Source organism: Bombus flavifrons, chromosome 1 (genome assembly GCF_040668555.2).
Source record: "Bombus flavifrons isolate JBK064 chromosome 1, iyBomFlav1_principal, whole genome shotgun sequence".
Taxonomy (NCBI): Eukaryota; Metazoa; Arthropoda; class Insecta; order Hymenoptera; family Apidae; genus Bombus; species Bombus flavifrons.
Genome location: NC_138442.1, coordinates 2,556,895 through 2,572,839, shown reverse-complemented (window position 1 = coordinate 2,572,839; position 15,945 = coordinate 2,556,895). Strand labels below are relative to the sequence as shown.

The 15,945-nt window shown below is 30.5% G+C and overlaps 1 protein-coding gene across 1 annotated transcript in view; it reads right to left on the bottom strand.

Moving 5' to 3' along the window:
* The window catches only part of LOC138183904 (uncharacterized), an 81,457-nt gene extending 70,884 nt beyond the window's left edge, over window positions 1-10,573 (bottom strand). Inside the window, exon 1 of the mRNA XM_069121424.1 lies at window positions 10,111-10,573. Coding sequence (XP_068977525.1) covers window positions 10,111-10,162 — 52 coding nt within the window. The 5' untranslated portion in view covers window positions 10,163-10,573. The remainder of the gene's footprint in view (window positions 1-10,110) is intronic.
* Between the last annotated feature and the right edge of the window lie 5,372 nt (window positions 10,574-15,945).

Genomic DNA, 15,945 nt, shown 5'->3' with positions numbered 1-15,945 from the left:
GTGATTATCATAGCAATTTTATCGATTATCCAGTCTCTCTATCGAGGCAAACGCATTCCATTGTCAGATACTTAATCTTCCTTTTGCCATTAATTAAAAAATATTCACACAACCTATAAATCTTATCAGTTTTCAATTTGTCTATTCTAAAACAGCGAGATAGGAAAGAAGTTTGCATGACTGCTTAAAAAGGTTAAAGCGCAAGAAAAATAGAATTTTCAAATTTTTCATTTAATGTGAAATATGCATAAATAATACAATACTAATCGTAATTAATATACGAGACACTTCAAAAGGCGATAAAAATAAATATCGATCAAATTGTTTTAACAAATAGAAACGTGATTAAAATAAAAATGACTTTATATTAAAAATTACTTTATATTAAAAATTACTTTATATTAAACAGCTTATCGTATTTAGAATTAAAATGAAATATTTTAAAATTAAGTAACTTAATCGTGTCTCACTTATGATCTAACGGTATTATCAGAATTGAGAATTAGTAAAGTTTCAACAAATATCTAACTCATATTAAAATTATCTGTAACTGAAAATCTAGGAAACTAAATCTGAATAATTTCTTAGATCTAATATCCGTACTATGTAAAAACATTTTAGTACTAGGTTAATCATCGCCTAATGTATAGTTTATAATTAAAATTGTATGTTGAAAATAAGATAGGAATATCTCTAATTATATGTATTTCGACATCAATAAAAATTAACCTTAATTTTAAGAAAAGCATATCCTTAGTTATCACAAAAAACAGGAAACTGAAATCTACCACTTTGACGGTCGTTCCAGTGCTAATAAAACATCTTTGAACTCACACATTTTACTTATTGCTATTCACAAACTGGTTAAACTGGTTAAACTAAATCACTTCATTCTAACATTCACCTAATTCTATGAATTCATAAACCTACTAAACTATACTAAATTAAATTAAATAGAACTAAAATAAAGTTCTACATAAAACTAGATATTCTTGAAAGATGTCTATGTGTTGAAGTTGTAAGAATATTAGTATTATATTAATGTATTACATAGTCACATTATTCATAAACTGACTAATTAAACCAAATCCAAGAGAAAACAGGTTCTGCACCAAATTATTCTAGAAAGATTTCCATATGTCAGAAACATAAAGAATAACATAATGAAGACGAGGGAAAGAACATGATTTACGTATAAATCATTTACAGTAAAAAAAACAATTTCAAAATAAACAAGACATTTTCTATTTGTTTCTTTTTAATCCTCATTTCACATTTCTAAACATTCCAAAAACATCGATTGCCATTTTTAGTAACATATAAGAGATCTATGACTTTTTTACAAAGTTTTATGAATTTATCAACTGTTTCTACATCTTCTAACTTTCTTCAATTCATTCTTTTTTTTTTAGTTTTTTGGATTTAACATATTAGTTCCCTTTTGAAATATCGAATAGCATTATGATTAAAAAGATCTACAAAAATGAACTTTTATTCTCTGTGATTTTCTTTTATTCGTATTTCACACTAGAATGAAAATGAGAATTCTCATAAAAATATTATGTGACGTCTAGACGGTGGATTTTTATGCATTTGAAATGCAACATTTAAAGATGCAAATATACACAGAATCTACAAATATCTAAAATGCAAAACTGTATAAAATATCCAAAGTAGAATATTCGTTGTAATATTTAGTATATGAAACGTATATCTGCTTAAATTTTCATTGATATCTACGGTCTAGTGGTACGGTTTTCATAGAAAGAGAAACACGCGGAGGAACGTCAGCCAATCGTGGACGTTCTAACTGGATATCCGTAACGCAACACGTGGTTTTGACGATTCGCCCACGTCCAAAGAAAAGTGGATAATCAGGGCAAAAGTAGGTGAGAAGAGGAAGGTCGAACTCCACCTTCTTCTTCTTTCTTGTTCAGAGTTTCCCGTTACTTCACGGAATCGTGGGAAATTAGGAACCAAGCCAGACTAATTAAACACGTCGACCTTTTGTTTTCAAGGCAGAAACTGACGCATGTTACATCGTGTGTACGCGCGATGCACATACTTATGTGTAACACGCACGTGTCAGTCGCTTTCGATCATTTCACGGGCCCTACCAGTTTTCCGATCTGTTCCTGATTTCTACATCGCTGGTCAGTAGGTCGATACCAAAATGTGAATGTTCGCTTTGCAAAATTTTTGCCTGCCAATCGCAAACCACATCCTTATCATCGATTAACATTTATGATGATAAATATTGCAATATAATTATTGGGCTGCCACTATTTATATAAATGCATATTTTTTATATGGCAAATGGATATAAAGTAAAAATTTGTTCTATTTGGAAGATTTTGAACATATTCATTTTACATATAAAGGACCTATATAATTGAAATGGAAGGATGTTGTAATAAATACTACTACTACGACTGTACAGGATTTATACAGGGTGGTTGGTAACTGGTGGTACAAGCGGAAAGGGGATGATTCTACGCGAAAATTGAAGTCGAAACTATAGAATAAAAATTTTTTTTTTAATTTTTCCATCGACACAACGATCTACAGTGAGATCCGTTATAACGTACCGCACGCGTACCGAGCGAAAATTCAAGGTCGATTTTCTCGAAAACGAAGCCTCAAACGAAAAATTTTTATTCTATATTTTCGACTTCTTTTTTCGCGTAGAATCACCCCCTTTCCGCTTGTACCACCAGTTACCAACCATCCTGTATATTCAATGTTGATAATAATAATTCCATTAATGTGATATAATAAAGTGAATCTTCTATTTTCTGATTATTTCGTTATTGTTACATGCATAAACGTGCAGTGATCGATCTTATAATCAAAATCAGATTCTTGAACTTTTCATTTAATTAAAAGAAACTATAATGACCAACGTACTGTTATTAATTCATTATGTCTTTGTAATTCTTGCGAACAACTTCAACAAATTTTTATGTTAACGACAAATTTTTCGCTCTAGGTATTGATCGCGATTTTATATTAAATATAAAATTCTAATCCATTAATCGTTTCCTTTACAACTTAGGTTAACTATTATGGTTCTTATAAGACCAGGAGGTTTCTAATGCTTATGAACAGCAATGTGTGTTCCATATTTTGTATACATGTATCATACTTATTTAAAATCGTAATATAAGTAACGTTTATTTATATTAATAATTACATTAATCGAGCTTACGTAATTATTAAATAACATCAGAAAAATAAATGACAAAAATCTAGAAGTGTAAAATCAAAATGTGGGAAATAGAATCATAGCGAAATAAAATATCGTTTCGAAACGAACTACGTTTCTTTCAAAACTATATTAGAAAAGAAATTTTAAACAGTTAGGATAATAACTGAAAATTAAACAGCGCTAATGAAACAAATTTACATATAGCCTCATCACATCATATAATGTTTCAAACTATAAATGTACATGAATTATAAATTAATTTTAACCGATGAAGATCTTGAATAAACTTGCGTTGGTATAGATTTCTCGACTTTACAAGCTGCGAAAATAAAATAATTAAGATACGACTGTATGTGTATTTTAATTCCTAAAATATCAGTGGATTAAACAAACATATTGAATGATTGTTATTATCTTGATATACAATTTTAATGTATCAATTTAGTATTTGCAGTTAATAAATTAAACAGCTAGCGGAGTGTTAGTTTCTTACGATTGAAATAGTAGAACTAAATTAGTTATACAATAGGCATATTATATATACGAAAGTAAGAATATATACATACTCAATAGATTTAACCTGACTATTGTTACATCAAAATATTAATTACTTATTAATAAATTTCTAATATACAGAACGTAATATTCATGATCCGAGAATATTCTAAATTTCTTTTATCGATGATATTATTCATTATCATTTTAAATAAATTTCTATAAATATAGAAATATTTATATAGAAACTTGAAATACCAAACTTCATTTGGATTAAATCATGTACCATATAAAAAATATCGACGCGACTTCTACTCAAGTTTCCAATAGATAGATCAGATAAAGAATTCCAAAGATATTTATTATATTATTATTTGATAAATATGCAGTCGGTTCCAAAAGTATTCAACTGCTTGAAAAGGTACATATTCATCGATATACAGTAATGAACGCATAAATAGGGAAGTACTTAATAATAAATTCAACTAATTATTATATATTGAAATATATTCTCGTATTTTGAAACATTACAAACATAGAAAGACTTTCAAATTTTTACTTCAATTAATAATTATGATCTAAATCTATTGATAAGCATTTTACCTATTTAAATACTCATAGTTGTTTAAACACTATTACATGAAATAACTATCTTTCTAACAAACTATATTATTTAATTATCAACTATCCCATTAATTTGTTGTCACAGTTGCGTTATTCAGTTACGAAAACTGAAATTACTACTTTACTATAGTTTTTCTAGATGTCGGTACATTAATGAATCCTTTCACTAAGATTTAATTACACTTCGCGTCAATCGAAGACATAAGACAATAAAAAAGGAGACAAGGAAAGCTATTGTATTCGCGATAAGAATTTAATTCCTGTGTGAATCAAACACCGAGGGATAATCGTTCGATCGATCCGATCGTTCGAAAGAAAGCTCGTAAGAATGAAAGATAGAAGATAACAGAATGAAAGGGCTGGAAAAGAAACAGGGAGAAGATTGACACGACTGAGTAGCGATCCAGACGGAAGAATGTAATTAGTTGGGAACACAGTATTCAGGAAGTAGTTGAAAACTGCGTAACAGAAAAGTGTGTGGCTCCCGATGAAACGTGGGAAATACGGGCAACCGTCACTTTACTATGAGAAGTGATTGCGATCGTTAAACGTAGAAAAGCCACTTTTATGAATCGCTTTTCACACACAATCTAGGTGGGCTAATCGTGAAATCTACGACGACTTTTCTAATAGTATGTAATGAACACCTTGCAAAACAGTTTGATCACATAACACGAGTCAACTTCGAAGTATCTGCAGTCTTCCTACGATATATATATATATATGTCGGAGATAAGGGGACATCGGGGCCTTTCTTTTGGAATTTTTGGGAAGATCCCCAATACTTTAGTCTAGACTATTTATTATAGCTGTACTTAAATGATAAAATTTAGAAATAGTTGTTATGATTCAATCCTATTATGTTTGCCCGAGATTTGCGACGATGGGCTTGGACTCGAGGTGACAGGACTGGTCGTCGAACGTAGCCACGGTCACGGGATGAACGTTTTTACCTAACAGAGAAGTGCCAATATTGTGGGACTCACGTTGTATTAACAATCAAACCCTGGACAGGAGCAATGTCAGCTCTACGCGGGTCTGCCTAGCAACGGCGGCTGGAATTTTGTTGGTATCCCCGGCCAATATGCAACGAACAAACGCGATCGTAAGGAGAGGAAAATTTCCATCAGTCTTTTATTCTTGCGATCACCTTGGAGAGTTTGCGCATCGTCTCTACGTGCATTATTACACCGAGCGTCACAGCAAACGTTACTTTGTGCTTCAAAATATATTCTACGTTTAACAAAGAGTTGCCCCGTTGACCGTGGATTCGTTATTCAACCTAAGAAAATTGTCACTAACATCTCGAGTGTTTAATCACCACGATTATTTGTCAAACTTTGTAAAAATCAGTATTTATACCAGTAAATATAATCTCTATCGTACAACAACGATGGCTAGTTCGAATGAAGATTCGTTACACGCCCATAAACCCAACGATAACCCGACATATATATATACTGAAATTTTAGTACATTCTTTTTATACATAGTTAACACTGAGATTTCAGTAAATTCTTTTCTAATAATTGAGATTAAATTATGTATAATTAGGTCATATAAAAATAAAATTTAATTAAATTTAAACAAATTTTTAAAAATTTATACATACAGGATTAAGGCTGACATATAGGAAGGATACATTACTCGCAAAATGAAGAGAAATGGTCCTAGTAATCGTGAATTTTAGAAAATTCCAAATACGATCCGCAATTGATCAAACGAAAGCTACGTCTTCAGATTATTCGCATGGGTCATCCTACTTACTTTCCCTTTAGAAGCGACGCTATCATATTTTTATCGAGCATAATATTAAGGAGTTGGAATTTTAAGACCGTACGCAACAAACGTAATATTACGTAGACCGTAAGGGTAGAGAAAATAGATATAGATTTTTAAGGGCAGACAAATCTAGAAAACATGTCTTATAAACATGTCTTATAAAATTAACATTTTCGAAGCTATAAGCAGTTTTTCGTAACGCGAGTAATTTATTTGTTCTGGAACCTATGGTTCTCCATAAAAGCAATGAATACTTTCCGTGGTTACAAAAGACTTTTATAACACCATCATCTAGATCGCATTAGAAAATTCCCAAGAAATTTATGAAAAAGTATAGAGTTCCTTGGTATGAAGATATCAGACGTGTATAAATGGAGGAGGAAGGAGGAGATATAAAGAAAAGTCATAATTATGAAAAGAATAAATATGCTTGTACTATCTATCGATTTTAAATAAATGAATATTACTTAGAATTTGAAAAGTAATAATTTTCGTTTGAACAGTGTTTATTAAAACATATTTCTCTTTTATTCGCCCACCACCTATTCTTTAAAATCTGAATTCCCGTTTTATCGCACTATATATTTTTATACGGTTTACGAAAATGTTCCAACACTCTTTAAAAACAGAAGATCTCTTTAAAAGTTGAACTAAACGACTAGAGTCTCTTTTAAAAGTTAGAAGAATTGATTTACTAGACGACGTAATTTTGTTACTTGAGACATTATATACACGTTGACGTAGATATCTAATTATATTTATATATAATTTAAAAAATATTATTATTTAGTAATTAGCTAACAAATTATATTTTAAAAATATTGATATAGAATAGAAAATGTATGAAGACCACGATGTATTTATTTTACATGAGTATTAACTGATTAGGAGAACTTATTGGCATTTCACGATGTATTAATATTTCAAAATCACATAACAAGTATATTACGAATATCGCAGAATTATAAAATATGTGTAATTTATTATTGGTTGCCTATACATGTAAATAACGATAATTCATGAAACTTCGCTGGAAGAAACTTTTATAGTATTTAATAACATTAATCTACTGATTTATGAATGAAATAGATCAACAAACTGTTCACTTACAACATTTATTTTTGAATTGGATTGTGTTAAAAATTCTTCACTTCTATTATTTATTTAAAGAAAGCGATGTTAAGAATAATCAACATCAATCTATTTTTTACAATTAGAAAAAGAGAAATGCTAATAAGCATATAACAAACAGTACACTGAAAATGAAAAAATAAAGAGCAGAAATTCTCATTAAAGAAAATCCATATCGAATCATCAGCTAGCATAATCTACAGAAACTGACTATAAACAGCACAATAATTAAAATGAAAAATTTATAAAAATTCATTGTTTATAAGGTTTTGAAATAATATTAAAATATCAAAATGTCAAAATGAAATGTTCATCGCGCGTATGAAAACTGTATTTAATAATTTATAGCAGGAAATATAATATAACGAAATATAACGAAAAATAATAATAAAACTAGAAAGTAAATAATGAAAGCTGGTAAAAAATAATGAAAGGAATGAAATACCAACAAATATGTAGCTATGTCATAAACGATAATCTTTCACAGCACTTCCCATTAAATGCAAAAAGCATAGATAGAAAAGTCAATTTGACACCTGTGCGCGTGAAGGCAAGTACATTTGCCGCTTTACACTACAAAAATGGATTTACGCGTTAAGAATAGATGCATCCAATCGAGAAAATGAATTTGCTACTCTCGTAGTCGGTGATCGATGCTGAAGAATTACTCGCGCTTCCGAGATAGATGGAAATACACTTTGAAAGGCTTATATCCGGTTTTAACACATCAAGAAGAGTTCCTCGTTAAAAAAATACGACAAACGGGAACTTTTTTAAATTTCGACGGATCTACGAATATATTTTTGAGTGACATACTATATATAAATTTCATTGAAATAATAATGTTAGTATAATGTGATAGTAATAAATAATTGATTTTTTCATTTCCTTTATAAGCAGATGGTTGTTTGCCAAGATATTCAAAATTAGGATTTCAACTTTTACATTTAAGCAAGCTTAGAAGAAAAGTGTTAGCTTAATTGAAATTATATTATATAGACAAATGCGCTAAAATTATAAAAATTATTAATCAAATAGGTAAAATCGAAGCGATCGTAATGCAATTTTTCTATTTGCTTTTAATTATTTCAAAGACAGCTAAAAAATTCTACCAAATGTCCAAACTGGACAAATTGTGAATATAAAGAATTAAATAAAAAAAAAAATTATTTCAAATTACTTTGCTTTGATCAATTATCAGTAAGAACTATCAGACATATCGTTCTTAAACAATGATTACAAGAGGCAGTAAGAATATCATAACTTTTTATCATGCGTTGTTAAATTTTCGTGTAATTAGGTAACAGTTTAAAAAAATCTGCATTTCGATTTTTAATTGTATTCATCGAAAATACTAATTTCTGAATCTCTATTAGATAATCATATATTACGCATCGTATTTTATCATGATAAAAATTTATATTGTATTCTGCGCAGATTTTTATCTCCTAGAAAGAGTGGCTTTGTTCTTAAAACTCCCGTGAATTTTCCATACTCTTAATTAAAAGAGCAAAAAGATACTCTCTTTAAGATAGGCAGACAAGGGATTTCTAAATGCTCTTTTGTAAGGAGTTTAAACGTGAACTCTAAAGTAAACTTGTCCTTTGCTACAGCGTTGTATAATGTTACGTATAAACAAGGAACAATATACTATTACCTTTCCTGATTTTTCTTTCTTTAATAGTATTTTACAAATATTAACAAGATAAATAATCACTTTATAATATGCAAAACCACATATTACTAATAATTACCGATTACGAGTCGTTTCCATTTCGATAATTTCTAATATTTTTCTAAAAGAATTTACATTATTATCAATTACTTGATCAAAGGTTTTATTGTACCTATCGGAAATACTGATTAAAAGAAGAGAAAAAATTATAATTAGAATTTAATTTTCAAGGTTTCATTTTAATTGTAATAATGTGACAGCAACAGAATTATATCGAATATTATATCAGTATTATACTTCCGATATAATATTTATGTTATCGTTGATTTTTGCAATTAATCTGTTAATCAGGTCATCCTTTATCCAGAAACTTCTATAATCTATGAAACCAGAAGTTAACAAAAATAGATCAACTTCAATTCTGTCAGAGACGTAACAGCTACAACAAAAGTTTCCGGAGAGATAGATTTTTCATTTTATATTCCAAAAGCGAAATTTACAACAACTTATATTATTATGTATGAGGGCACGACAGATAAAAGAAAACACTGAAATCAATACTGTTATATACTTATAGAACATTAGTTAAAATTCTTAGAAATATCATTTTTGGAGTGTAAATTAAAAAATCCAGTTGGCCGCTAACTTTTGCACATCGCCCCAAATAAGATATTATTGATTTTCGACATTTGATATATTTAGAGCTAATTAATTAGAATATCAATTCTACAGGGTGGTTGGTAAATGGTGGTACAAGCGGAAAGGGGGTGATTCTACGCGAAAAAAGAAGTCGAAAATATAGAATAAAAATTTTTTCTTTTTTTAATTTTTCAAGACAACGATCTACAGTGAGATCCGTTATAACGTACCGCACGCGTACCGAGCGAAAATTCAAGGTCGATTTTCTCGAAAACAAAGCCTCAAACGAAAAATTTTTATTCTATATTTTCGACTCCTTTTTTCGCATAGAATCGCCCCCTTTCCGCTTGTACCACCAGTTACCAACCACCCTGTATAATAGATCGAATTGTGTACAAATACTTTTGTCGCCACTGCGTGTCTAATACATTAGAAACTCGAATGACGAGTTAACTTGTTTTTGATCAACAGATTGAATAACAATTTCCCAACACAAAACCCACGAAAATTATTGCATAATGTTGCTACTTTAATAAAGTAAGTATTTTAAAACGAACCTCGCGTAGCCAAGCCAACGACGATCAGAAGAAACACAGCTGTCCTTTCCATGTTTTTCGTAATCCGCTTCTTCCAGTCAACTCTGGCCACGAACGATCAGCTGATAATCGTTTGTTCGCGACAACGATCAGCGAAGAATCTGTTCTGGTATCACACCGACTGGTGATCTTGTTGTTAATCCAGCAAAAAAGGTCACTTTCGAATTCGCAAGTTCACCGAACGTACCGCGAGGCTAACGTCATTTCGCGATCGTTTCCGGTTGAACACCGACTGAGAACCGGAACTGTTCCAAGAGTACGACTGTTCTGGACGAGACGCGAGTTCCTTCCTCCTCTTTTTTCTTTTTCTCCTTTTCTCTTTCTTTCGATGAAGATACGTATTCTCTTTGGTGATAGGTAACTTTCTAGGATATCGTGGACTCGAACGACCGACGTGAAACGATCCTTCCTGAAGACTGAGGTGCTTACTCCCTGGCAGGAAGTCGTCCAGGTGTTCTGCTCCCCACTTGTTACTCTTCTCTACCACCTCTCCAACCAGGTAACGACCGATGTGCTGGTTGCCATCGAGAACGAGGCTGACTTGTGCGACTGACTGACTGTTCGTCCTCTGTACTTACGTACTCCTCCGGTATTCAGGCCAACTTTTGATGGGACTTCGCCGAGCTTCGAGATGACAGGACCCTCCTAGCAAACAGCCGTGACGAAAATTCGATTTGAACATGTTGATTCGCTGAATGCATCGCGTGGACACGTTGATACGTTGAATCTGGGACAGACGAAGCAATGCTTAAGCAAAGTCTGGAATATTGGAAAGTCTAGCAAATTGATAGTACATGAAGCTCCCGCTGCTTCAGAAATGTTTGAACGTTGCATGGAGAATTAGATTCTTCGTTTTGATATCTGATATCATTTGATTTCGAAATTTTAAATAGTAGTTCAGATACACAGTGACTCACAAAAGTATCCGAACGCTTATCTGGGAAAATTTTTATGAATATATTATGCGTGTTATACGAAAGTTTTTGAAATTTCATTAGCACCGTAATGAGATTACCGTGATTACATTAGTAAAATTTGAAATTAATTTGAAAATGTATATAGATATTATAAGATATTTAATCCAAGCACATATTTATTAATATTTATTAGCATACCCTATGAATCATAGTAATTTTGAACATATAAGTAAGATGGTCTCACTGAGTATTGAGATATATTAATTTAGTGGATCATTGATTGTTTAAATATTTCCGTGATCTTTAAAATATATACTTATACGTAATACTTTGTAATTTCTGTACAGGTTTTTAATTTTGTTTCAAAATTTATCAATATAACGGTGTTAATGAAACTTCACAATGTTTTGCATGACACACATAATATGTAAAAGGTGTCTGCCAGAATTTGAATTCTTTTGGTGAGCCAGCGTTTTGTAATAATAAACTATTATTGCTCATATAAACCGTGCTGCGTTCTTTCGGTCTTTTTCCACACAGTCGTGTTTTCCTATTATTGAATATTACAGAATCAATATTAATATGCATGATTCCTTGTTGCAGTTTGTCCAAGTTGCTCTTAAAAGATGGTACTTGCTGAAACAGAAAAATGAAATTTTCACAATATAAAAATTCAAGAGTAAAGTAACAATCTTCATCCGAATACATATGCTTAATTATCAGTACTTGTTTCGCTATTTTGAATCTTGTTTATGTAAAAGATATCGATATCAGAAATACAATACTTTTGATCTGTAAGGAAAGTTTCAAATTTTTAACGTCAGTATCTTGAGGAATATTATACATTTAACGTGACATATGTTATACGTGTATAAACTTCTTATTTAAAACATTGTATAATTAAAAATAGCTACAAAACTATCTGTGAAAAGTATCTAAGATATTATCTACGTGTAATTTAAATTTTGCCTTTCTTGGGACGGCTATAAAAGGAAACAAAGAAAGCTACGTATTAATCAAAATAATTAAACCTATGTGTTCCAAGAAATTGGCAATGTATTCTTGTGTAAATACTCACATCTATGATATCCATTCCATAAGTAGTTGACAACTTATTCGCGAATATCGTTCATTTATCTTAATTCCATTGAAGGAGAACCGAAACAGTTACCTAAAGAAAGAAAGATAACATTATTAAGAAAAAACATGATTGAAAATGTTAATAAGTCATTGTCTACGATCTATATAATACTAACTTATTGATATATGATATGATACATGATATTATACGATGATTGATATATTATGTGATAAAAGATCATTTTGTCTAAATCTCATCTTATCGTCAGGAATAAAATATTTGGAAATAATTTTCCTACATCAATAAGATAATAAACTTTGAAATATTTTAAATGGCAATTATATTCTAATTAATGATTCTACGATTAGTAATCGTAACTATTAAAATTAACGTTACAGAGAATACTCAAACGAAGAGACACGAATTAATTATGCATACATGTTTTATATTATTATACATATATACATTTCACGTTCTACTTTAACTTTAAAAACGTATCAATTTGCATAGAATGTTACTCGAATTTTCCTGTCTGTGATGATAACGGGATGATGTGTACAGTTTAGCTCGGAAATTTATTCGCGTCTAATCATGACATTCACTTTAAAGAAAACTAGCAATTATATTGTTATTAATGTTATGATGAATGGTCACAATGACAGTGTTAATTAAGGCTAATTAGAGATAATTTTATTCTTACGATTTTTACCAAATAATTCACATAATTTATATAATAAAGGGAAACAAGTACCTGGATAAACGAAACTGGCAGTGTATAGTTTATTGATACAACCATATGTACGATTGTGTTATGTTCTCAGCCATGTTACGAATATATTAATTTTTATACTTCGATCATAGCCAAACACTGTTGCACATTTCCTTAATAAGTACAAATAATCAAGAAATGAAATAAATCTAAGTAACAATATTTAATAAATAAAATTTAGTTTCCTCCTCTGCAAGGATCACTAGCGATATATGTTACTAATAAAAAATACAAAAAGGACTCGAAATTAAAAAATTGTTCTTTCTTATACAATTGAAGATTAGAAAAATAGACGTAGAAATTAATTATGCACCTACAACGGTTAATTTAGTAAAGAGAAACTTTAACGTTTCTTTTTCAAACGAGAAAATCAATTCGTGTATATGCATGCATCTGAACCGTAAAGTTTTTAGCATTCGTTGATACTTTTATTAGTATTATAAAATTGTCCATATGTTTCCTGTATTCCCATTGCACATATAAACCTCCAAAACAGTAAGATGTTTAATAGAAGAGCAGTAAAAGTACTTTCTTTTATCAAAAAAACAAGATCAATTCTGGACACGATACGTACCTTTATAAGTAAATTTCATACTGTATTTTAAACTTTGGAAACATTTCTTTTTTATTTATTAATATTTACAATCAATTCTCGCATTGAAAATTTTCAGTAATTTTTTCTGGCGTGGCACAGTGACGTGGCTAATTATTTATAATAAGTCAAAACTTATTATAGATAAGTATAATTTATAAGTGTTATAAATAGGTAAATATTACTTAATACTACTTTGGAAACATACGGATTTTTTCATCGAAGTTTACCTTTACTCGTAGTTTTCTAAATTGACAAATTCCGTCGCTTATACTAATTCTAAAAAAAAAAAACATAATTGGAAGAGGTCCTCATTTATTTCATACTTTTGCAATTAAAACGGGGAATCTTGTTAACATCTTACAGTCATTTCGTCCGATATTTATAGACATTGCGTTTATTTACTTATTTATTGAACGCTAATATATTTCAAGATTTCTAATAACTTGATTGATAAATTACCCTATTCGGTTCACAATAAACATTAATTCATGATATTATCGTATTTGCCTATTAAACATGCAACTGTAAAAGAATCGCTAACAGTGGCGTGGCTCGAGCATGCGAAACACTTTCTCGCGGACTATTAAATTTCACGGCTACGTTAATCAACATGTTCGAGGTGAAGGAATGATCGCATCTCATTGTTAGCGCGAAGCAGAAGCAACAATTAACTTGACTAAGGAAGCTTGGCCATCGAGGGTTAGACGATCCGGTTTAGGGTGACGCGGTTCGTTGATCATCCTACTAGTTCTTTCTGCTTAGACGCGGTTAAAATCTCTTTTTCATTCCAAATAATGACTAAACATGGCACCTATAAATGTAAGAATTGATCTTAGGAAACATAATAGTAATATATTAAAAGTTTTCTTTGTTTTAATTATGCAAATATAATTTTGAAATAGGTGAGCATCTCCGTCAATTTCTTATGCCTTTTCTCTTTTTTAGAATTGATAATAATATTAGAAAATGAAAATTGATAATGATAAACGTCAACAAACAATTTCAGATACTTAGGATCGATAATAGTAAATTTCTATATGAAATATTGATCTTCAGATATGAAAATTTTCACTAAACTTCGAAGGCTTCCCGAAGTTACGAGTTAATTTTTATTTAAATATTTCTCTTTGATAGAAAAATTAGTGACTTCTTTTAGAAACACATTGCGGTTACTTTTACTTTCATTGCGACTACTTGTACTTTTAAGAGAATATTGAAATGTACGGCTGGCCCAACAAATACTCATTTACTTATGTAGTGGCACTCGACAGTAAACTTTCCAACGGATTCTGCCCCGTGCCTCGCTACACAAAGACCCTATTCTTCGGAAAAGATTTTTTTTCTTTTTTTTTTTATTTATAAGTATTTTACACTCAGTTCTCGCATTGAGAATTTTGAGTAAGTTTCTCTGCCGTGGCGCAGTGACATGACTAATTATTTATAATAAGTTTATTTCTAGCTGAATCTAGTGCTTAGGTCTAAAGGATAGCGTTTTTCAAAGCGTCGTTAAATCAATCACTTACTTAACTTATGCATACGCAACGGTGTAACTTTTAAGTGTTGAAAATATATAATTTATAACCCTGTTAATCGCAGCGTTATACCCTCTCAACCACCCCTATTATCTCAACGGAAATCAGGGGATCGATCTATTCGCGGTGTCGATTATTATAATCGTAACGGGAATTTACGACTCCCGTTGACGTGTTTCCTCGCGATTGCGTCTCCTCGCAATTGATCGAAAATACACTACGCATAGTGTACACACAGAGCATATGTTAATAAATATATATTGTTAAATATATTCAAGTGTTTCTTCAGCACCTATCACGACCTATCCACCTCACTTACTTTTAAAAAGATAATGCATATTTATTAGTATATACAGGGTGTTGGTAACTGGTGGTACAAGCGGAAAGGGGGTGATTCTACACGAAAAAAGAAGTCGAAAATATAGAATAAAAATCTAAAAATTTAAAAATTTAAAAATTTAAAAAAATAACGTTAATCGAGACAACGATCTATAGTGAGATCCGTTATAACGAGACGTGATAAAGTGCACGCGTACCGAGCGAAAATTCAAAGTCGATTTTCTGGAAAACGAAGCCTCAAACGAAAAATTTTTATTCTATATTTTCGACTTCTTTTTTCACGTAGAATCACCCCCTTTCCGCTTGTACCACCATTTACCAACCACCCTGTATATTGTTAAATATATTCAAGTGTTTCTTCAGCACCTATCACGAGACCTATTCACCTCATTTACTTTTAAAAATATAATGTATATTATATTATCAGTATATATATATATTAAAACAAAATGATTTTTATATATCTCCTTCTTTATTACACATAAGAAAATCAAATATTGTTTCAAGTAGATTAAAATATTTGTATTTAACGCATAAGACGTTCATATTATATGCTACATCTA